At 40.8% G+C, this 24,922-nt stretch overlaps 2 protein-coding genes across 3 annotated transcripts; both read right to left on the reverse strand.

Annotated features, from left to right (window-relative positions):
* Positions 1–2,351: 2,351 nt before the first annotated feature.
* Positions 2,352–5,991, reverse strand: LOC108274871 (transmembrane protein 42). The gene is made up of 3 exons (XM_017485324.3): positions 5,566–5,991; positions 5,292–5,438; positions 2,352–3,471 (listed from the first exon to the last, which is right to left on the reverse strand). Exons 1-3 carry the CDS (start codon positions 5,740–5,742, stop codon positions 3,328–3,330), a joined length of 468 nt encoding a protein of 155 aa, XP_017340813.1. The 5' UTR covers positions 5,743–5,991; the 3' UTR covers positions 2,352–3,327.
* A 3,824-nt stretch (positions 5,992–9,815) lies between these two features.
* On the reverse strand, positions 9,816–24,031 carry LOC108274906 (mucin-3A). 2 transcript variants are annotated; one of them, XM_053685963.1, is made up of 4 exons: positions 23,433–24,031; positions 23,158–23,350; positions 22,365–22,474; positions 9,816–16,847 (listed from the first exon to the last, which is right to left on the reverse strand). In XM_053685963.1, the coding sequence occupies exons 3-4, from the start codon at positions 22,368–22,370 to the stop codon at positions 10,710–10,712; spliced, it is 6,144 nt and encodes a 2,047-aa protein (XP_053541938.1). In that variant the 5' UTR covers positions 22,371–22,474; positions 23,158–23,350; positions 23,433–24,031; the 3' UTR covers positions 9,816–10,709. The 2 variants fall into 2 exon arrangements, with proteins under 2 accessions (XP_053541938.1, XP_053541939.1); XM_053685964.1 differs by having other exon boundaries at positions 23,158–24,031.
* Between the last annotated feature and the right edge of the window lie 891 nt (positions 24,032–24,922).

Raw genomic sequence — 24,922 nt, forward strand, 5'->3', positions numbered from 1 at the left:
TACCAGTCAACGTTAGCAATCTGTTGCTAGGACACACGGGCAATTCAAACATTGACATTCTGTCCCTCGACCATGACGGGAGTAGCAGCAATGCTAACATGTAAACTAACCGGTTTGTCGCAGTTACCTAGCAAGGTCTAAACTAGTTTGTTGTTTAGCTGTTAGCAATTTGACTGAATCTTTATAAATATAATAACAGGTGTAACAAATTATACTTCCCTGCTGAAAAAAAAACCCAATAGAAACCTTTACAGAAATTCTAATGATTTCCACTACAAATACCATTAAAAACCGTCAGCTATCCATTAAAACCATTATTGGTCCTTAATGGTATCCACTAGACATAACATGTCACCAGTAGAAGGTAACAAACAACCAGTTACAGTTTCCATTAAAATACAATATAATTCCCATTATAACCATTACAAATTGTTACAAAGGGTTTCTCTTGTTTTGTTCCAGCAGGGGTAGTAATAATTTAATTGATATTATTTATTTCGTGATGCATTCTACACATGCAACCTTTAAAGAGAGTTTGACCAAAAGAAAACTAAGATGCTAAGATGCTAATCTTTCCTGTTAGCATGTGCGTGCTATTTTTTCCTTCTTTGTCAACTGTTAGCAATTTTCACAGAATATTTCATTAAATCTACTTAAATTATACTCTACTAAGGAAAAAAAAGTTTTTTCTGTCTGCAAGTCTTCATGTACTGGTACTATACATCCATTAAAGAGTGAGTTAGCTCAGCAAAGAAAAGAAGAAAGAAAAAGGCAGTTTGCGAAAATGCTAATCCTGGGAATTAGCATGGTCGTTGCTAGATAGCCTTGCTATCTTCAATTCACTGATCTTTATATTAGCGATTTTATCTGAAGTTTCACAAACTCTGCATTCAGCACTTTTAGTAGCATGTTGCTGTTAGCAGTTTGCAATAGCAATTAGCGTTGGCAATTTTGATCAATGCTAATCCTGACAATGGTCGCGCCTTGCTATCTTCCATTCGTTCAGCAATTTTGAAGCATTTCAATGAATGAAATTATGTTCGATAAAGTCTCTGCGTTTTGTCACTAGCGAGTGAGCGGTCTATATATATATATATATATATACACTGTGAATGAATGAAGAAGGTTTTGGAAGTTCTGGATTCGGCTGTTTCGTTACAGCTTGTGCACTTTGTCATGACAATCCTGAAAGTACATCAGGATTTCCGTTTCTATCCGTACCACTTCAGATATCGGCGACAGATGGTGCACAATGTTGCTAGCGGTTATTGCATCGGTGCTGCTGTCACAGTGATGTGTCTGTAGAAGAGATGATGAGACTCAGCGTCCGTTCACATGGTACTCTGCTCTATTATTATTATTATTATTATTATTATTATTATTATTATTATTATTATTATACAGCTGAAATAAAAAGGCATCTAATTCCTCTATAGCTGTTTCGAGGTCACAATTTCCTAATGCAGATCAGGGCACAGGCACAGAGGAGGTGGAATGGATCTTAGCATGACGACATCATGCACGTGAGGGTGGAGAAAATATCATCACAATATCATGGGCAGATTCAACTCCACCTTCCAGAACCGGGAATAATCACGGAGTGAAAATGCTGAACCTTTTTCACTCGGAAACATACATCACGCATTACTGGAAAAAGGAAATGCATCATGATTGTCATTAACCTGTAGTGGTTAAATACTGAAATACCTATTACATGTGCTGTTCCTGTTTAGCATGTTGTTGTTGTTTTTTAAATAAACTTCATACTGTTTAAAATTCTTTGATTTCTAATTGAAGTGTGAAACTTTTTCCCTTTGAAAATCATTGATGTCACAACGGCCGTTACAGCAGATGACCAATCGACAGCTTTGATTCTTCTCTCGTAAGTTCAAAGTGGCAAACGATTGTTCATTTTCCACATCTGTGTGTGACAAGACAGCTGTGATTTCAGCAACATAGCGATATTTAAATAGAAAGACAGAGGTTCTCTCAATCCTACACAAATTAGGTACGATGCTGTAAAGAAGCGACGAATCCAAACAATAGGCGCGAACGATTCCTCGGACCAATCCTATGCTGCGTGTGGGTCGACGTTTCTCAAGTTCCCCGCTCACAACTTTAGTCCCTATTGGCAATTAGTTCCCATTTAGAGTTTGATGCAAAATTGAAGGGGGGGGGAGGGGGGGGATAATCTTATCCTGTCATATACGACCTCTGATTAAATCTGCTCAGCGCCATTATGAAGGAAATAAAGCCTGGAAGGAAGTAGCAGAGATTATTGGTGAGTATCTGTTGAGTGTAGAGTGTAAAGCATGTTTAATTTGTCTTTAACTAGCGTATGGTTAGCTTTGTTTTTAGCTTTAGAAGCCGTTTCTATTTGGAAATAAAACAAACGCTAAGCAGGCTTCGCCTGCAAGTGACTCGCTAGCATGAACGTAGCATTATTCGTTATTCCTTCTTCTTTTCGTTCTTCCCACATCATCCCACACCAGCAGGTCCAGAATTTAAGTCTTTGGTATGACCCAATACTCACGAACACTTCTGTCATGGTATCGTGACGTCACTCTACAGTACAATGAGGTGTTTATAATGGTTAATAAAAACATCTGGAAGGATCTGTGATAGCGGAGTCCAACGTCAGGACATGTTCCTGTTCCATCCTGTAAAACGATCCCAAGGGTCCATAAGGGATCTTCCTGTGTTTCTGACAATATGTCCACAAAGGCTGAGAGAACTGAAAATGGCCGTTCAGTCCACCATGTCCTCCAACAGCACTACAGTATTACCTTCTCCATGAAGGGCACGGATTCTTCTCCTTTAAATGTGTCCTAAATAACCACCTATGTATGCAGCTGCTTCTGGAGCAGTGATTATATTAATAAACATCATCTGTGTTAAATTTGGTGTCATTTCATATAAACAATTAATAGCACATGGCTTGTTGTCAGGTTGGCGTCAATACAATAATTAGCCACAATGCTAATGTGACAAGCTAGCAGGTAAGATACATGCAAAAAAATACCTTCATTTGCTGTTAGCAATATCAGCAATTTCACTGAGGATTATGCCTTTAAATCACAAATAAACCAAGAGCAATTAATGGAGCTAGAAGTAAATCCTTTGCTAGTTTTAAACAATAGCAAATAAACTTTTTCTAAATTCAACTTTTCTACTTTTTGTGCTTTGACATTTTTTTTGCTAGCCACGTTAGTATTTTTTGGCTGATTTTTTTTTAGCGCTCACATCTAGTTTGATTACTTTCGTTCAGAACTCTTTAAATCTCCGAAAGCCGCTGTCGTGACCTCCGTGTCTTCAGTTCACGTTGTTTCATTCGTCCCTTTTAGAGGTCTCAGAGTGTGTATTGGTGGAGGAAGAGCGCTGTAGCACCAGGAGACCGGAGAGTGTGAGCGAGACCCCGACCCACCACAGAGCGACAAGGCTGTCCCCAAAGATAAGCTGCCCGAGGAGCGCCTGAGGAACAGAACAGATATGGCATAGTCACACAACTAGAACTGAATGTCATGTGGGGTTCGTTTGGCAGGAAAAGAACCCCACGTGACATTCAGGTCTAGCAGTGTCTAAGAACTCCACGTTCCATAAATCCTATTCAGTCATAATCTATGATAAGAGGTTAAACCAGGTCAAAAACATGGAACCACAATCACACCGTTAGCATCATGCATGATGCTAAACTAAGGTTCCAGCTACAGCGACTAGCGTCATTTCAGTGTTCCCAATTGTATGCAAATTTGTGATGTAATTATGCAAAAGGTTTAAACCTAAACGATTTTGCTCCAGCAAATTCCTCTAGTGTTTTTATTTTATTTTTATTTTTTTCAAGAAAGAGCACTGATGTGTATAAATCATAAAATAAACCGAATACATTTTCTTGTCCTAGCATAAAACCAGCTGGATAGGCCACGCCCATTACCTACACTGACTGGATTAATGAAAATACACATATGTTGTGTTTGATTAAAGCTTGTAACCAAAGAAAACACCCTCTCCAAGTCAGGAAGGAGTCCTCGACCCCGAGGTCAGCATGTGATGAGATGTAAACATGGCCACCCACCATCAACAGTAAATAAATGCCACTACTTTAAATCTGATTATACTAGAATTTACATTGTATAAATTGACACAGACACGTTAGTGTAACGCCTACAGATAGCTGTATTGTGAAAGTAAATACATCATGATCGCTGATGTTAGCTGGCTAGCTTGTCACTAACAAAACACACACTTTCATGGAGGCATCCATGTTTTGTTCCCCGCTTTGTAGCTCGAATGTGCCAAGGTTGAAATTTAGGTAATTTCGAGTTCAGACTTCCCACTTCCAAATGCAGCAATAGAGACAAAGGGGCGGAGTCATGTATAGGCGGTTCAACTTCAAGGCTAGGGGTTCGAATTCAAATAAAGGTTAGGGTTATAAATGTTAGTTGCCGATTCACTCTCAAGAAGAAGAAAAACAATTACCCTGAAGCGTACACCGTTTGTACTTTTAATATGTATCTTTTACCTGGAAAGGTGAAAATAGAGTACCTTTAAAAAAAAAAAGGAGAGAGATTTGAGGTACATTAATAGGTTGTGATTAGTTTTTTGGGGGGTTTTTAGTAAAAAAAATTTAAAGGTGGGTTACAGTTTAGTACCTTTTATTCTTAGAGAGAACAAAGGGGAAAGTTTGGGGGTTCAGGGTCTAGGGCAGGGATTCTTAGGCCAGTTTAAGGATTAAAAATCCCACGACACCCCATTATTATTTATTAAAAAAAAAAAAAATGGATACCAATTTTAATATGCAATTATTGGTCTTCTATACGGAAATCCATCATATGTTACTGTAAGGACTGTAAGGAAGTGCACAATTTACTGAAATATATTTTATATATAGTAAAGTTGCTTAACACATGAGAAAATGAAAGCTGAAATTCTGATCTATTGTCCCATATTCGTCTTTTGTCTTCAGCCTATATCAAAAATAAAAGAATTGTGCGTGCCGTTCCAATACTTTCAGAGGGGACTAATCATTGATATGGTGATTTTTTCTGTTTTTATATAACATTTAAGGGAGGAGCCTCCAGTGTCAGCGCTTTGTAACAAGCTGCATTTCTGTCATTTTAACTGAGAGAGAGAGAGAGAGAGAGAGAGAGAGAGAGAGAGAGAGAGAGAGAAACTGATGAGAGAAGGACTGTTTGTAGCTGCTGTAGTGTAAGTGAGAACTTGTTCAACATTACATGTTTAATAGAGGTCACTGCTGGATTTTGAAGAAGATAGACAGGGTTGGTGATACTCACAGAGGAGATGAAGTTGGAGGCGGTGGTGGTCACAGTGGTTCGGGTAGAGGATGAAGAGTACCTGAGGGCCTTCGACAGGAACGTCCACATCACAGCATTACAGGTGAAGAGCAGCCCACCGCAGAGCAAACGCAGAGGGATATGCAGCTAAAACACATCACACACACGTTTAACTGTCAATACTTCCACTCACGTCTGTAATCATGCCCATGATTAACACAAGCCCCGCCCACTTTCCCCTCTATAATAAAGAAATTGTACGGTGATGACGCACCCACTCGCACGCGGTGGTCTGATCGGCGTGTCTGAACGTCCTCTGTTCTCCCCACGTCCTCAGTCCGGTCTCACACACGCCTTTCAGATAATCCGTGCCGAGAGACAGTTTGGCGGAAGACGAGGCCACGGCGCCGAGGAACCCCGCCAGCAGGGCGTACACCACCCCGGGGAACATGGTGACCTCCGCGCGCGCGCACGCGCTACTCACGCATCGTTCAGACAACAATACACACGCGTCAGAACCCGGAGAAACCCCGCACTTCCTTCTGAGAACACCTCCGCACTGATCACATCACCGTCTCAACGCGTCTCAACGCGTCTCAACAGCACAGCACCGCGCCGCGCAGAGCGCACTGCGCAGGACACATCACACCCTCGCTAGTGCACTGCGCAGGGACAACAAAGCCTTATTGGGACGCAGCCATTAATGCCTTTATTACTGTGTCGGGTTCTGCAAAATAATTCTCGGCTTCATATTAGGTCTATAATAATAATAATAATAATAATAATAATAATAATAATCAACAGCAGTGTGTGATAAGATTTTTGTTGTGCTTCTTTACAGTGATGAACTGTGAATTTTAAATGTAAAAGTAAATATTAGGTATCTTTTAATAATTTAGTAATATTATTTTAACTATAATTTCTTTACAGAAGGCCTACAATTAGAATAACAATGTTACTAAATTGCACCATTAATATTTGGATATTACCATAACATGGCTGTGTTTGTTGTCTTTATGTTTAATTCAAATGTTTTAATTCAGCTGCTGCTGCTGGTTCGTGGGTGTTTCTGCCTTCAGTTTTGTCTTCAGGAAGTGAAAAGCAGCTCAGTTGGGTTGAGGTCAGGTGACTGGCTCGACCATTTAAGAACATTTCGTTACTTTGCCTTAAGAAGTTCTTTGGTTGCTTTTGCGGTATGTTCTGGGTCATTACACATCTGTACCGTGAAGCTCTGTCCTATCAGTTTTGCAGCGTTTGACTGCATCTGAGCAGAAAGTAAAGTTCTATACACAACAGAATTCACCCTGCTCCTTCTATCACATCATCAATAAACACCAGTGACCCAGTTTTTTTTTTTTTTTTTTAGAGGATTTAAATTTTTTTTAATTTAAGTCTAATCTGGCCTTTCTGTTCTTGAGAGTTACCAGCGGTGTCTCTTGATTGTAGACTTTTAGATGTTGTGAAGAGGTTTTTCTTCACCTAGGATAGAATTCCGTGATCATCCACTTTAGTTGTCCTCCGTGGTCTTCCAGGCCTTTCGGTGTTGCTGAGCTCACCAGTGCATTCCTTCTTTTTAAGAATTTAACAGATTGATTTGCCCACTCTTACAGTTTCTTTTGTCTCTCTGATAGGTCTGTGTTTTTGTTTTTTTCTTTTCACCCTAATGATGGTCTCCTTCACTTACATGGACACCTCTTTGGACCGCATATTGAGAGTTCCCATGAACAGCTACCGAATGCAAATTCAACACTTGGAATCAACTCCTTTTAAACCTTTTACCTTTATTAATATGTCATGAACTAATGAGGAAACGTGCCACACCTGGCCATGAAACTGCTTATCAGTCAATTGTCCAATTACTTTTGAGACTGAAAATGGAGGAACTCTGTAAAAACAAAATGGTTATAATTCCTAAATGGTTAATGCAGTATTTTTTGTTAAACCCCTTAAATTAAAGCTGAAAGGCTACACTTCAATCAGATCTGATTGCTTCATTTCAAATCCATTGTGGTGGTGTACAGAGGCAACATTACCAAAATTGTGTCACTGTCCAAATACCTATGGACCCAACTATATGTAGAACCCTACAACAAATTGTTTCCCTATCAGAAAGAATTAAACTAGAATGCTTTTAAGAAGCTAAGATCATTAACTATGCAAAGGAACTCTTGAAGAACCCTTTATCTAGAGAACAGAACATAAGGGTTAAGGTACAGAAGTGGTCTTGTAGGCTTGTGTTATGTACCTTATATTACGTACAGTACATAAACCTGCCCAGGTGAAAATGCTTTTCACAGTTCTTTCTTTTCTTTTGATTCTACATTTTGCACTCATCTTACATTGTCTTTCATTTGCGCTTTGAGTAGACCTGTGTATCGTTCTGCTGTACTGTTATGCGTCGCCACGGTCCTGACGAAACAGTAATTCTTACCAATATACATGAAATACATATATATGAAGAAATGATCATTAAATCAAACTAGTTCCATTTTATGTAAATATGGTTTCCAGTAGATGCTGGGTCTGAACACTTGGAAAGCATCTATCCATCTATCAAGATCAAGATACAGTCTTACTCATCATTAAATACCGAAATAGAATTATTTTACATGTCATTTTTGATAATCTGATCGTAATGAGAAAGACTCAGACAGATGGTTAGGATCCATGTAAACAAGTTTAATAATCAACAGGGCAGCATTCCAATAAATGTAAATCACAAACAGTTCCAGGTCATACACAGTAATCAGGAACAGTAGCAGAACCACAGGGCAAATCCAAATAATGCATCTGTATCTGTATCTATCTATCTATCTATATATTATATATATATATATTCCCAGAAAATGATAAACACAGGGGTTTTAATGACTTTTCCTGTATTAGTCTTGTGTTCATTCAACTAAATGCGCTCTAGAATGTATATGCCCCATCCCCTGGGGCGTGTCAGATTTAGCAGATAAATGTTTCTTCATTGCTCACCATGTGATCTGTGTCGACAAGTGAGTGATCCTCAGCCTCAATAAACACGGTGTCTGCATTTTTAAGTGCTTTTTGTTATTGTTTGATGGAATCTGTCAGGGCATATTACAAACCTTGATATGCAGCTTATACTAGTTTCAAATCAAACTGTTCTGGCGGTCTGGAACATACAGTATAGAAGTAGAAGTGTGTAACTATGACTACATGGAAAAACACCAAGCCATCAGGGTCACTTGTGTTGATGGACATATTGTAGACAGAGGATGAATGGGGTTCCTTTATAGGGTACTCACATGTGACTGTAACTCAAATAGGAACTTGTCACCAAGTTGATGAGTTGCTATCTGTACTTGGACAGAATCATTTTTATTCATATTCTCCTCTAGTACCACTAGTGAGGAAACTCACACAGGCAGGAACATGAGAACATGCTGTTTGAATGTTGTTCTCTTGAGAAAATGACTGCTAGTGTGGTTGGTGTTTCAGATTTAGTTGTGTAAATCTTGAAATTGTGCTGCTTCTTCTTATTGGCAGCGTTCAGGCAAAAGAACTGCAGTAGTTTTAGCTAAGTAATCTTTGCAGTTGAAGTAGTTTTTGTGTGTGTCTGTTATGCTATTGGAGTTATTGTTGCGTAATTGTTTTGACAGCAGTTGAAAATCCAGCAATGTAGTAATTAAGTCTTGGGTGGTTTTCACACTGAGCACATTTGCTGATGTCTGAATCCGAGTGCAATTGTTCACGGTGCCCCCCGCAGCCTTGGTCTGGTTCAGACTCACTTGGATTCTATCGGACCCTGGTGCATTTGCGTTCATCTTACGTTAACAACGTGCAGCAGATATTATGCGCATCAGTGGACCTCGTCTGTGTCACACAGCATTCCCCTGCCACTCATGATACACGTGTTAGCTAATGATGATGTCATCAGCTAAAGGACATGCACAGGTTCCTTCCTGAACAAATGTGGACCCAAGTACGAGCTGCATTCTAATTCACAGGAATCACAGCTCAGTTCCAGTGCAACCAAACTCTGACCACCTCTTACAGGTAGTCTCGTTATGACATCATTGGGCCTCATTTATCAAAATGGATATGAACAGATTTATTTGTAAATCTTTCTTGGGGGCATTTATTCATATCCTAGTCCTGCCCCTTTAATATCTGCATTTTAGACTTTACCCTGATCTTTCATTTCGAGTCAAAATAATCCTACGTCCGTTTTTCAGAACTAGGTTTAGCCTAGTAGGATGATGACAATGCTGATGGTTTTTCAGATCATGTGATGTAAATTGCTGTAGTGGTTATAGTATTAGTTTTTGCAGTTTGGTCAACAGTAGGAGATCCAGGTACTGAAGTTGTCTTGCAGTAGTTGTGCTGCTTGTTGTTGTTGGTTCTGAAGAAGTTGCTGCACCTGTAGTTGTAGATGTTTTGGCTCCCATAGTAGTTGTTGCACTTGAAATTGCTACAGAAGAGGTCTTGAGGTGATGATGGTGTATGCAGTGTAAAAGTTGGTGCATCAGGTGTTGCACCATGAGCAGGAGCAGTTGCAGGTTGTGAGGTTGTCTGTGCAGGAGTTGCTGATGATGCAGTTATTGCTTCACTTTCACTTTCAGCTTTGGGTGTATGATGTTGAAGCTTAATTTGTAGCAATTTTAGCTAGTGTAGTAGTCCTTCCAACATAGACACAGTAGCAGTGGATGCTGCTAGTCTAGTTGCTGATTCAGTAGTAGAGGTTGCAAGTTGCTGATTCAGTGGTAGAGGTTGCAACTGCAGCTGTTACTGGTGACAAGCTGGGACTTACTGTAGATGTTGTTGAATCTGTTGTAGTTGTTGCACCATGAGTAGTAGAAGTGACAGGTCCTGAAGTCGCCTTTTCAGAGGTTACTACTGATGTGGCACTTCTTTCAGCTTTAGTGGTAAAAATCTCAGTACTGGTGCTGATTGCTGTTCAAGATGCTGTGGATGTTGTTGCATCAGTAGTTTTAGTCAGGACACCTGATTGAGTGCCTGTAGTTGCTGTTTCCAAAAAGGGCCATGCAGCAGTTCTTGCACAGTAGAAACTTCAGCACTTGTACTGCTTGTTGTTGTAGGTACTGCAGAGGTTGTTGCATCAGTAGTTGATGTAGTTTTGACTCTAATAGTAATAGTTGCACTTCATAGATGTTGTTGCTGCTACTGTCGAGGGCTTCAGAACAGTGGTTGTTTTTACAGATGTTGAAGCCCACTCGTGACAATTTTAACTAGTGTAGTGTAGTCCTTTCTGGCATAGACTCTGTGATATGGGATGTGGCTACTGATTCAGTAGTAGTTGAGGCAGCTGTTGTTACTGGTCCTGCAGAGGTAACTGCTGATGTGGTACTTGTTTCACCTTTAGTGGTAGAAATCTCAGCAGTGGTGCAGCCTGTTGTTCTAGACGCTGTGGAGGTTGTTGCAAGTTCCTCAGGATGTGGTTGTTGTTTCCGTAAAGGGCCATGGAAAAGTAATTGTTGTAAAAGGTGCTGAAGATGTTCTGATACTTTCATCAGTAGGTAAAGAATTTGTAGCTGTTGTACTGCTTGTTGCAGCAAGCATGTAAGAGCCACTTGGAAAATCATTAAAACCCCAAAAGTTCTCAAAAGGTCCAGTAGTTGCAGCTGCTGTTGTGGATGTAACTGGTGTTGTTAGAGAGCTTGTAGAAATTGCTTTAGCAGTTATTATAGTTTTAACTGTTGCACAGTTCACAACAGTAGTAGGGGATTCAGGTACTGAGGTCGTCTTTACAGAGGTTGTTGCCAGTGTATTTGAAACATCAGTATTTGTACAGCTTGGTGCAACAACTTCTGCAGTACTCACATCAGTGGTTGCACCAAGAGTAGTAGTAGTAGCTGCAGTTGCTGAGGTTGTTTTTAGAGGAATTGCTGCTGATTCACTTGTTTCACTTACAATGGTAGAAAACTCATTATTTGTGCTGCTTGTTGATGTAGGTACTGTGGAGGTTGTTTCATCATTTGCTGCACTGAGAGTAATACCAGTTCCAGGTATTGAGGTCATCTTTTCAGATGTTGCTTCTGATGTGGTTCTTGTTTCACCTTTAGTAGTAGAAACTTTAGTACTTGTGCTGCGTGTTTTTGTAGGTACTGTGGAGGTTGTTGCATGAAGTGTAGTAGAAGTTGCAGATAGTGAGGTCATCTCTGCAGGAGTTGCTAATGATGTGGTACTTGTTTCAATTTCGGTTGTAGAAATCTCAGTACTTGTGCAGCTTGTTGTTGTAGGTACTGTGGTAGTCATTGAATTGGTTGTTGCACCAAAACTACTAATTCCAAGAAGTGCGCTTCTCTCCTCAGGAATTGTTAATGATGTGTTTCTTGTTTCACTTTCAGTTGTAGAAATCTCAGTACTTGTGCTGCCTGTTGTTGGTACTGTGGTAGTTAGTGAATCGGTTGTTGCATCAAGAGTAGTAGAAGTTTCAGGTAGTGAGGTCGTCTCTGTGGGACTTGCTAATGATGTCATTATTGTTTCACTTTCAGTGGTTGAAACCTCAGTATCTGAGCATCTTAATGGTGAATGTACTGTGGAGATTGTTTCATCATTTGCTACACTAAGAGTAATACCAGTTCCAGGTATTGAGGTCATCTTTTCAGACGTTATTGCTGATGTGCTTCTTGTTTCACTTTTAGTAGAAACCTTAGTACTTGTGCTGCGTGTTTTTGTAGGTACTGTGGAGGTTGTTGCATGAAGAGTAGTAGAAGTTTTAGGTGCTGAGGTCATCTCTGCAGGAGTTGCTAATGATGTGGTTCTTGTTTCACTTTCAGTGGTAGAAATGTCAGTACCTGTGCAGCTTGTTGTTGTAGGTACTGTGGTAGTCACTGAATCAGTTGTTGCACCAAGACTAGTAATTCCAAGTAGTGCGCTTCTCTCCTCAGGAATTGCTAATGATGTGGTACTTGTTTCACTTTCAGTTGTAGAAATCTCAGTACTTGTGCTGCTTGTTGTTGGTACTGTGGTGGTTAGTGAATCGGTTGTTGCATCAAAAGTAGTAGAGGTTGCAGGTAGTGAGGTCGTCTCTTTGGGACTTGCTAATGATGTGAAACTTGTTTCACTTTCAGTGGTAGAAATCTCAGAACTTGTGCTGCTTGCTTTTGCAGGTACTTTGGAAGTTGTTGTACCAGTTGTTGTACCAGTTGTTGTATGATGAGCAGTAGAAGGTGCAGGTAGTGTGGTGCTGCGTGATGATTTACGCACTGTAAAAGTGGTTGCATCAGTTGTGGCACCAAGAGTAATAGTTGCAGATATTGAGGTTGTCATTGCAGGGATTGGTGCTGATATGGTTCTTGTTTTACATTTACTGTTAGAAAACTCATTACTTGTGCTGCTTGTTGATGTAGGTACTATAGAGATTGTTTCATCATTTGCTGCACTAAGAGTAATAGCAGTTGCAGTTATTGAGGTAATCTTTTCAGATGTTGCTGCCGATGTGGTTCTTGTTTCACCTTTAGTAGTAGAAACTTTAGTACTTGTGCTGCGTGTTTTTGTAGGTACTGTGGAGGTTGTTGCATGAAGAGTAGTAGAAGTTATAGGTTCTGAGGTCATCTCTGCAGGAGTTGCTAATGATGTGGTTCTTGTTTCACTTTCAGTAATCTCAGTACCTGTGCAGCTTGTTGTTGTAGGTACTGTGGTTGTCATTGAATCGGTTGTTGCACCAAGACTACTAATTCCAAGTAGTGCGCTTCTCTCCTCAGGAATTACTAATGATGTGTTTCTTGTTTCACTTTCAGTTGTAGAAATCTCAGTACTTGTGATGCTTGTTGTTGGTACTGTGGTGGTTAGTGAATCGGTTGTTGCATCAAGAGTAGTAGAAGTTGCAGGTAGTGAGGTCGTCTCTGTGGGACTTGCTAATGATGTCATTCTTGTTTCACTTTCAGTGGTAGAAATCTCAGTACCTGTGCAGCTTGATGTTGTTGGTACTGTGGGGGTTGTTTCATCATTTGATGCACTAAGATCAATAGAACTTGTAGGTACTGAGGTCATCGTTGCGGATGTTGTTAATGATGTGGTTCTTGTTACACTTTCAGTGGTTGAAATCTCAGTACCTGAGCAGCTTATTGGTGAATGTACTGTGAGGGTTGTTTCATCATTTGATGCACTAAGACCAATAGCAGTTGCAAGTCGTGAGGTCATCGTTGCAGATGTTGCTGCTGATGTGGTTCTTGTTTCACTTTCAGTGGTTGAAATCTCAGTACCTGTGCAGCTTGCTGTTGTTAGTACTGTGGGGGTTGTTTCATCATTTGATGCACTAAGACCAATAGAACTTGTAGGTACTGAGGTAATCGTTGTGGATGTTGTTAATGATGTGGTTCTTGTTTCACTTCCAGTGGTTGAAATCTCAGTACCTGAGCAGCTTATTGGTGAATGCACTGTGGAGATTGTTTCATCATTTGATGCACTAAGACCAATAGCAGTTGCAAGTCGTGAGGTCATCTTTGCAGATGTTGCTGCTGATGTGGTTCTTGTTTCACTTTCAGTGGTTGAAATCTCAGTATCTGAGCAGCTTGCTGTTGTTGGTACTGTGTGGGTTGTTTCATCATTTGATGCACTAAGACCAATAGAAGTTGTAGGTACTGAGGTCATCGTTGCGGATGTTGTTAATGATGTGGTTCTTGTTACACTTTCAGTGGTTGAAATCTCAGTACCCGAGCAGCTTATTGGTGAATGTACTGTGGGGGTTGTTTCATCATTTGATGCACTAAGACCAATAGCAGTTGCAAGTCGTGAGGTCATCGTTGCAGATGTTGCTGCTGATGTGGTTCTTGTTTCACTTTCAGTGGTTGAAATCTCAGTACCTGTGCAGCTTGCTGTTGTTAGTACTGTGGGGGTTGTTTCATCATTTGATGGACTAAGACCAATAGAAGTTGTAGGTACTGAGGTCATCGTTGTGGATGTTGTTAATGATGTGGTTCTTGTTACACTTTCAGTGGTTGAAATCTCAGTACCTGTGCAGCTTGTTGTTGTTGGTACTGTGGGGGTTGTTTCATCATTTGATGCACTAAGACCAATAGAACTTGTAGGTACTGAGGTAATCGTTGTGGATGTTGTTAATGATGTGGTTCTTGTTTCACTTTCACTGGTTGAAATCTCAGTACCTGAGCAGCTTATTGGTGAATGCACTGTGGAGATTGTTTCATCATTTGATGCACTAAGACCAATAGCAGTTGGAAGTCGTGAGGTCATCTTTGCAGATGTTGCTGCTGATGTGGTTCTTGTTTCACTTTCAGTGGTTGAAATCTCAGTATCTGAGCAGCTTGCTGTTGTTGGTACTGTGTGGGTTGTTTCATCATTTGATGGACTAAGACCAATAGAAGTTGTAGGTACTGAGGTCATCGTTGTGGATGTTGTTAATGATGTGGTTCTTGTTACACTTTCAGTGGTTGAAATCTCAGTACCTGTGCAGCTTGTTGTTGTTGGTACTGTGGGGGTTGTTTCATCATTTGATGCACTAAGACCAATAGAACTTGTAGGTACTGAGGTCATCATTGTGGATGTTGTTAATGATGTGGTTCTTGTTTCACTTTCACTGGTTGAAATCTCAGTACCTGAGCAGCTTATTGGTGAATGCACTGTGGAGATTGTTTCATCATTTGATGCACTAAGACCAATAGCAGTTGGAAGTCGTGAGGTCATCTTTGCAGATGTTGCTGCTGATGTGGTTCTTGTTTCACTTTCAGTGGTTGAAATCTCAGTATCTGAGCAGCTTGCTGTTGTTGGTACTGTGTGGGTTGTTTCATCATTTGATGCACTAAGACCAATAGAAGTTGTAGGTACTGAGGTCATTGTTGCGGATGTTGTTAATGATGTGGTTCTTGTTTCACTTTCACTGGTTGAAATCTCAGTACCTGAGCAGCTTATTGGTGAATGTACTGTGGTGTTTGTTTCATCATTTGATGCACTAAGACCAATAGCAGTTGCAAGTCGTGAGGTCATCGTTGCAGATGTTGCTGCTGATGTGGTTCTTGTTTCACTTTCAGTGGTCGAAATCTCAGTACCTGTGCAGCTTGCTGTTGTTAGTACTGTGGGGGTTGTTTCATCATTTGATGGACTAAGACCAATAGAAGTTGTAGGTACTGAGGTCATCGTTGCGGATGTTGTTAATGATGTGGTTCTTGTTACACTTTCAGTGGTTGAAATCTCAGTACCTGTGCAGCTTGTTGTTGTTGGTACTGTGTGGGTTGTTTCATCATTTGATGCACTAAGATCAATAGAACTTGTAGGTACTGAGGTCATCATTGTGGATGTTGTTAATGATGTGGTTCTTGTTTCACTTTCACTGGTTGAAATCTCAGTACCTGAGCAGCTTATTGGTGAATGCACTGTGGAGATTGTTTCATCAGTTGATGCACTAAGACCAATAGCAGTTGCAAGTCGTGAGGTCATCGTTGCAGATGTTGATGCTGATGTGGTTCTTGTTTCACTTTCAGTGGTTGAAATCTCAGTACCTGTGCAGCTTGCTGTTGTTGGTACTGTGTGGGTTGTTTCATCATTTGATGCACTAAGACCAATAGAAGTTGTAGGTACTGAGGTCATCGTTGTGGATGTTGTTAATGATGTGGTTCTTGTTTCACTTTCACTGGTTGAAATCTCAGTACCTGAGCAGCTTATTGGTGAATGTACTGTGGGGGTTGTTTCATCATTTGATGCACTAAGACCAATAGCAGTTGCAAGTCGTGAGGTCATCGTTGCAGATGTTGCTGCTGATGTGGTTCTTGTTTCACTTTCAGTGGTCGAAATCTCAGTACCTGTGCAGCTTGCTGTTGTTAGTACTGTGGGGGTTGTTTCATCATTTGATGCACTAAGACCAATAGAAGTTGTAGGTACTGAGGTCATCGTTGCGGATGTTGTTAATGATGTGGTTCTTGTTACACTTTCAGTGGTTGAAATCTCAGTACCTGTGCAGCTTGTTGTTGTTGGTACTGTGGGGGTTGTTTCATCATTTGATGCACTAAGACCAATAGAACTTGTAGGTACTGAGGTCATCGTTGTGGATGTTGTTAATGATGTGGTTCTTGTTTCACTTTCACTGGTTGAAATCTCAGTACCTGAGCAGCTTATTGGTGAATGCACTGTGGAGATTGTTTCATCATTTGATGCACTAAGACCAATAGCAGTTGCAAGTCGTGAGGTCATCTTTGCAGATGTTGCTGCTGATGTGGTTCTTGTTTCACTTTCAGTGGTTGAAATCTCAGTACCTGTACAGCTTGTTGTTGTTGGTACTGTGGGGGTTGTTTCATAATTTGATGCACTAAGACCAATAGAAGTTGTAGGTACTGAGGTCATCATTGTGGATGTTGTTAATGATGTGGTTCTTGTTTCACTTTCAGTGGTTGAAATCTCAGTATCTGAGCAGCTTGTTGTTGGTACCGTGGAGGTTGGTTCATTGGTTGTTACACTGAGATCAGTAATAATTGAAAGAAGTGAAGAAGTGGAAGTGAGGTCCTCTGTTTCTCTTTTTGATCGAGGTTTAGTATGATACTGAGTACAAAATACTTTTGCTGTATACAGTTCATTTGTTACATCAGTGTACTGCAGCACAAGTCCAACATGGTCCTGTCAGGAAATAACATGAGTTAAGCTTAGCATCAATTAGGCTTAACATCAATTAACAGTAGTCCAACAAGCCCAAAAGATAGAAATGATTTTAGCTCAAAACTGAAGGATACTGTAGAACCCAGTGTGTATGCATGCAGAAGAGTCAGGCAAAATTTTGGCAAAGCTTGATTAGTAAGAGGAAATTATTTCGCATCCAGTGTCTAATGTCCTTTACACATTCCTCAGTTTTTTTAAGCTAGTTTCTCTCATCCTGCTTTGCTAAAACATATAAGTGTGTGTCATCAGCATAACAATGTAAGCTAATTCCATGTTTACGAATACTTTTACACAGAGGTAACATAAATAGAGAAAACAGCAGTGGGCCTAAAACAGAACCCTGTGAAGCACCATCTATGAACTGATAACAATCAGTCAGATAAGACCTGAGCCAGGAGAGGGCCGTTCCCTTAACATCAACAACATTTTCTATCAAGGAGAATAGCATGGTCACTGGTGTCAAAAGCTGCACTAAGGTCAAGCAACACAAGCAACGAGACACAACCCTGATCAGAGGCCAGTAGTGGGTCATTTACTTCTTTAACCAGTGCTGTCATTGTGCTATGATGAGGCTTAAATCCAGACTTAGATTTCATGAATGTTATTCCTATGTAGGTGTGAACATACAGTCATGTGAAAAAATAAGTACACCCCACAGATTTTTTTAAAAACTTATTTGGACAGGCAAACATTTGATACTCTTTGAAACAGTACCTATTAATAAAGGTAATACACTCTATCAAATGACACATAAAATTGACATTTGGTAGTAATTTTCACAATTTTAATGAACCTCCCCCCAGATCAGTCACATGGAAAAAGTAAGTACACCCCTACATTTATCACACTTTCAAATCCATAAAATTAGAATCAGGTGTTCAAGATTGGGTGCCAGTGATCAGAACCGGCTTAGGAAGTGCATATAAGTGGGACCTATTATGTTCTGATTAACCCCTGCTAAATCTACAATAGACACTGTTCTCAGCGGGTCTTGGAGTTTAGCAAAATGCGTATTAAGTCTCCAACAATTAATGCTTTGTCTAAAAAACAACCAGATTTGAGATGAAATCCACAAGTTCAAAAAGAAATTTAGAATATGGCCCTGGGGTCTGTAAATATTCATTAATGGAAATGACTGGGTAGACCTATTTTTGTAGCTACATGTTATGTTAGTATAAAGAACTTCAAATGCATTGAATTTATGTCCAGGTTTTTGTGTGATGACTAGATTATCATTATAAATAACAACGACACCTCCTCTGCCAGTTAGATGGGGCTGATGTATATAATTGTATCCTAGAGGATTCACTTCATTTAATGCTACATATTTATTTGGTTTATTTCCTGTTTCTCTTAAACACATTATATTAAACTCAGTAATTAGGATCAGTAATGGTTTCTTAACAATAAGTGCTTTAGACATAAGAGATCTAATATTTAACAGTCCTAGCTTCAGATCAAAGGTCCTGCTATTCATTCAGTATGATCTAATTTATGTTAATTAGATTACTAAAACAATCTTTCTGAGTATTTCTACATTTTTGTCTAGCTTGGGGAACAGACACAGTCTCGATATTGTGGAACCTAGGTGACGACTCAGTGCAGCTAGCAGATGGTCGGTTTAGCCTGCTTGTCTGCTACCTGGACTTGGCTCTGGATAGTCAACTGTTCTGAGACTTTTCTGAGACTATGTGCTATGAAACAAGAACCACATCATTAGCATTCCCAAGTGGGATGGAAAACGTCCTGCACTAACAGGCCAACCTTGCCTGTTATTATCTAGTATATAGCCCACGTTGTTTTCGGAGCACCACCTGGACATCCAATAGTTCCGTGACCATAACCTGCTGTAAGCTACATCACCACACCGCATTGGGATGGGGCCAGAGCATACTAGTGCATCATACATCACCTTCACTAATTTACATACCTCTACAGTGTTACTCTTAGTAAACTCCTACCTGAAAACCTACCTTTGAAAACCTATGCTTGCCTAAGACCCTATTACCTGGTATGTCCGGTGCCTTGGCTCGCAGTATACACCTAACTAATGCTGCTGGTGCCCCTAAAGGCCTACATAACTAGCTCTCCTATAACCAGAGCTCTTTCAGAGTGGTGCTCTTGTGGGCAAGCCTTAGTGTTAGCTTTGGCTTTGTGATTATGCCATGGAGTCGTCACCCATTCACACTGCTGTGAGAACTCTAATGCCAGAGTTGGGGGATTTCTATCTATACTTAAGGCACCCAGGCTTTCCCCTACAGAAACTATGCTGGTCTCGCTCTCACAAACCCTCTCTAGAGTCTGGATGTGCATCTCTAATGCTGCAGTCTTACACACTTACCACAAATAAAGCTTACTAATGATGTAGGAAGATTGCTAAACATCCTGCACTCAACACACTGAACAAGCTGAATGTTTGCCATATTAAATGGACCTCCATTACATGACAGAATACTTTGCCATTTACATGGAAGCAGCAGGAAAGAGGAGGAGACGTCATGCTGGGGAAACCAAGCAAATGGTCTCAGCTGTGGATTCGATCCAGTTTCCTCAGTGGACAGTTGTAGCTCTCCCAGAACTGTATGATGGGTTATCAGGCTACCCTGAATATTTTCTTGTTGACGGCCCAATCTATTGTGCAAACTTAGCGGACCCCATGTCCGGCGAGAAGCAATGGCTAAGGTTCATTCTGTCCCAGTTTTTTGGACCAGCCCACCAGTGGGCGCAGTGTCTAGTGGCCATGGGATCCAGAGGACTTGAGAATGTAACTCAGTTTGTGGGACTATTCGTGATGGTGTTCGGCAGTTCAGAATTCAGGGCCGTCCTGGAGGATCTTTTGGTGGAGTCCTGCCTCACAGATAAATCTGACATGCCATTCACCACCTATTATGATTGGGCAAACTGGGTGACCTCCTCCCCAAAGCACCTGCCTAAGACCCACTATGTGGTCTCAGCAGCCGAGCTCCTGCCAGAGACCCACCGGGTGGGCTCATTTCCAGAGCTCCAACCTGAGACCCATGAGGTGGTCTCACCTGCAGATCTCCAGCAGGAGACCCACAAGGTGCTCTCATCCCCAGAGCTCCAGCCTGAAACCCATGAGGTTGTCTCATCTCCAGAGCTCCGGCATAAAGTCAAGTTTCACCTTGTTGACCTCTCAAGCCAAGTTCCTGTCGGAGGTTGAAGAGACGTCCTCTCAAGCCAAGATCCTGTCGGAGGTCAAAAAGGCGACCTCTCAAGCCAAGTTCCTGTCCGAGGTCGAAGAGACAGCCTCACAAGCCAAGATCCTGTCCGAGGTCAAAGAGACGGCCTCTCAAGTCAAGTTCCTGTCAGACGTCAAAGAGACGGCCTCCCAAGCCAAGTTCATGTATGAGGTCGAAGAGGCGACCACTCAAGCCAAGTTCATGTACGAGGTCGAAGAGGTGACCACTCAAGCCAAGTTCCTGTCCGAGGTCGAAGAGACAACCTTTCAAGCCAAGTTCCTGTCCGAGGTCGAAAAGATGGCCTCTCAAGCCAAGTTCCTGTATGAGGTTGACGGGGCGACCTCCCACGCCAAGTTCCAGCTAAAAGTCGAGGAGGTGACCTCCCACATCAAGTCCCACTCTGAGATCAACGATGTGACCTTCCATGCCAAGTTCCAGTCTGAACTGAAGCCATGCCCACCCAAGTTCTCCTCACACCTAAAACTGATGTCACAACCAAGTTCTGCTCACGCCAGAATATGCTGACACGGACCACCAAGTCCTCAAGCCTGAAACCGATGTCATGACCAATCAGGTTCTGCTCATGCCTGAAGTCGACGTCATGACCAACCAAGTTATGCTCACACCAGGGCCTGTTGATATGATCAACCAAGTTCTCCTTATGCCTGAAACTGACGTCACAACCAACTAAGCTATGCTCATGCCAGAGTCTGTTGACACGACCAACCAGGTTCTGCTCACGCCTGAAGCCGACGTCACAAACAACCAAGTTCTGAGGTGACTTAAGGTGTGAAGATTTAATCTCAGGCCCAGAACATCATTTTTGTTTTCGCTGTTAGAAAGTCCCTCCTCCCAAATGGGAAGAACCCCTTGGAGGCTTGTAACCCCTTGGAGGACCTCTTGTACTGCAGCTAACAGGGGTTTGAGGCACTTCTCCCAATATCATGCACCCTTCTCAACAAAGTCATGATTACGAGTCATGTTTTTTAGCATTTGATTACACCACTCTACCAGGTCATCTGTTTGCAGAAGGTAATGGTAAACAATGTTGTCGCATTATATAATCCACCATGACTAACACAAAGTGATACCTTCATGTACACCTTCAATGGCCCGAATAGGTCACCACACTTTTCAGCGCACTTTCAAAAACTCAACCAAATAACCCAACTAACTGAATAGTTGGCATCACCAGCTCATGGCTTTTGCCCGTTCAGGTTCAAGGGTCAAATTCACATTCCACACACATGTATGTGTGTGTATGTGTTGCAAGCACCACATACCTAATGACAGCCAGCTAACTGTTGTGGACCAATAAGTTAAGTAGCATGAGCTAGCTAACTTTGCTATCATTCACTAGCTTTTCTTTCCTTTTTTGCAAAATTCACCTCTGAATCATGAAACTGTTGTTCGACATCAAAAAGAGTGATGATTTTAGACGCTAGATTAGATTTGTGTATTAAAATGAATAAAGGATGAACTCGGATTTAGTTTAAAGTTTATTTAATATAGATGAGCCAAGGTTCTGTTCTTGTTTCGTATTGACAAAATCATAAAAGAAATCAATCCAGACAAAATGAATAAATTCACATCTTGATTGTTTGGTGTTGTTTAGCTTAAAAAAGACCTGAAAATGTAATTTCAGGTTTAAGGAACGTAGGGGAGGGTGTAATAAGATTGCAGTCGGGAACTTCACTAGTGTTAGAGTTGACAATTCGTTGTAGGCCTATTTAATCTTTTTAGGTTCAATTTTTTAGCAGAAAACTGAAAGTGCCTTTTTCAGAGATTATATTTTGGTGGCAAATATACATATGTTTGTCTAATGTTAGCTATACATTTGGCAGGTCTGGTAATGTAATATAAGAGTAAATATCACTGAATTTCAGGGCAGTATAATATTGTGTGACCAATTTTATTAGATTCAGCGGTCTATTTTTTAGATCACTACATCTATATTGCGTAATCCTACCTTGTATTTAAGTCGATGTTCCTGCATGTGCAATAGTGATTATTAATTTTGTTTGAATGTTATTGTTCCGGTTTACACTACTCTAATTCTTATACTTGCTATAAATATTGATGTTTCTGATATTGATTTTGGTTATTTAGCTGTGAATCAGAATTTTTCATGTTGTTAAAGCATTATGATCAAATTTACATGCACTACATGAAGTGCACTATGACTTTGCTAGTATAGTGAAATAGTTTGCTAATGATACTTAATAAACACTATTAAATGGGTTTTCAGTTGGAAAATTGTCTGAAAAGTTATTGTTACCTCCATTCTGGGGTCGATCACGGTAATAACCAGGAAGTCTTTAGCTCTCTCTTGTGTTAAACCAGGTTCTTTAGACGTATCCCTATCTCCCAATGATGGTGTATCCAGCTCTGGAAAATGAAAGGAATAATATAATATCTAAACATATCACATGGTGCCAAGCCAGTGGATTACATTACAGTACATTATTAACAGAGTCACCCCAAGTGTCGCTGAAACTCACCACCTTAGCGAGACCTGTCCTAACACGATTTACAGTGGGTTCAGAAAGTATTCAAATCCTTTTGGCCATTAATCTACACACAATAATCCATTATGCTAAAACAAAAACATGTTGTTAGACATTTTCTAGAGTCCACCTGTTGGACATGATTTAGAAAGGTACACACGTGTGTGTATAAGGTTATAAAATTCATCAAAATCCAAACCATGAAGTCTAAAGAACTCTCCGTAGACCTCCACAGTCAAATTATGTTGAGACATATAACTAGGCAAGGTTATAAAACCATTTCTAAAACTTTAAATTTGGAACAACCAGGACTCTTCCCAGAGCTGGCTGTCTGGCCAAACTTAGTAAAAAGGTTAGATGGACCATTCTCAGGGAGGTGACTAAGAACCCAATAGGCACTCTAATTGTTATCATGTTGTAGTGTCTAAAATGTATTTAAATCTTATACTTAAAAAAAAATACCATACTTCACCCCTAGAGAGCTCTAGACAGTCACTTATATCACCTAATGGCCGTGCTGGCCCTGCTTTTTAAATGGAATATTTATTATATGTTATAACCTACCTATGATTTGTGCATATTTCAGCTCATTAGCCGGCAGCTTCACGATGACATCCTTACTTCCACATGTAACTGCAGGAACCGGTAGATTGGGTCCAGATGTGGATGCTGGGCAGGTTTCAGGTGTAATTTTGTCCTCGTTCAGGGTTCTAATAGAGAAGCCCAGTTTCACTGAGTACTGTGTGTTTCGCCCAACCTAAAGAGAAGACAGCACACTGTTCACTGCGTGCATTACATTAAAATACATACTTTAAATGTTGAAGGATATAAAATCTCACCCAGTCCTGCAGGAAGCAGCCTGTGTAGTAGATTCTGATCAGTGAGGTGGGCTGGAGTTCCACATGACTGCACTCCTGCAGCAGATGTCTGAGGGAAACCAGAGGCTTGTCATCTAAAAGAAGGAACGAGTAGAGTAGATAGATAGATAATTTATTGGTCCTCAAAGAGGAAATTTGTTTCCATCATGGGGGTGTTGAAGAACATAAACACAACATCATCATACAAATAAAACCATCATAAACAAAAACAGGCATAGAGGGGGGAAGGGAACAAAAAGAAAAACATCCGGATCATCATACAACAAATGCATCTGGCATCACAATACAGTGCAGTAAATTGCAACTGGTTAAACTCTAGGTTTTTATTCTCATTCAGTAAAGTGTCAGCTAGTTGTAGCTGTGTGATGATTTGAGAAAAGATGATTGGTCTGTTGGGGCCGTGCGTGGACAGAGTGGGGACAGTGTTAGAGCATGCAGAGGTGTAGATGGTGTTGCAGCACTGTAGGTATGGAGTGTGGATGGTATTGGGGACCTGCGAGGATGAGGTGGGGGTGCTGTCAAAGCACACTGAAATGAGGTGCTGGGGTTCTGCAGGGATATGGCAGTATAGACAGACAGACAGACAGTCAGACAGACTACTTTATTGATCCCTGAGGGAAATCATTTTGTCACAGTAGACAATTGCAGACATTACACATTTACAGTAATCAAGTGAAATAAAGTGTCCAGGTAATAAAGTGACAGTGAGTAAAAGATAAATGTAGACAATCTGAGGTAGATTATGTGCAAAGTATAAATGTAGTCAAAATTTCAATGTATAAATGTAGATAATCGTAGGCACGTTTACATTTATGCATTTGTTTTGTATGGAGTTTGTTATCTGGATTGCAGAGGACTTCTTTGGTGGGAGTAATGCTTACCAGGTAGAAAATGATGTACCCTTTTATGAAGTCGGTCTTCGCCCTGTGGGTCAAGGAGTGCCTTACATTCTGTGCTTTCCAAGCTTAGTATTCTACTATCTCAACTGCTTCCAAACAGTTCTTGTAATTGGGGGTTGTTGCCGGACAGCCGGGGTGTAGCAGGGGGTAAGCACTATCAGATTGTGGACTGATCTGGCAAGTGGGGGAAAAGCAGTAGAGTTGTATGCATTCTTAATGTTTGTATACAGAACAACAAGTCCAATGTTCTGTTGTCTCTTGTGCAAATTACGAACGGGTGAAAATGGGAAGTATGGACGAGATTGAAACGTGACTAACATCTCCGGATACAGCCAGAAAAGCATTTGGAAACTGTGTCAGTATTTTAGCAGTGACACAGTGGATGACATCACATGCTTTGTGCGGCACAGTGGAGGGAGGAATGTAAACAACAACAACAACAACAACAACAACAGCAACAACAACAACGGCATGTGAGAATTCTCTCGGCAAGTAGTATGGGCGCATACTCACTCCCAACAGCCAAAAGTCTGCAAGGTGCAAATGAAACAG

The sequence above is a fragment of the Ictalurus punctatus genome, chromosome 14 (genome assembly GCF_001660625.3).
Source record: "Ictalurus punctatus breed USDA103 chromosome 14, Coco_2.0, whole genome shotgun sequence".
NCBI classification, from domain to species: domain Eukaryota; kingdom Metazoa; phylum Chordata; class Actinopteri; order Siluriformes; family Ictaluridae; genus Ictalurus; species Ictalurus punctatus.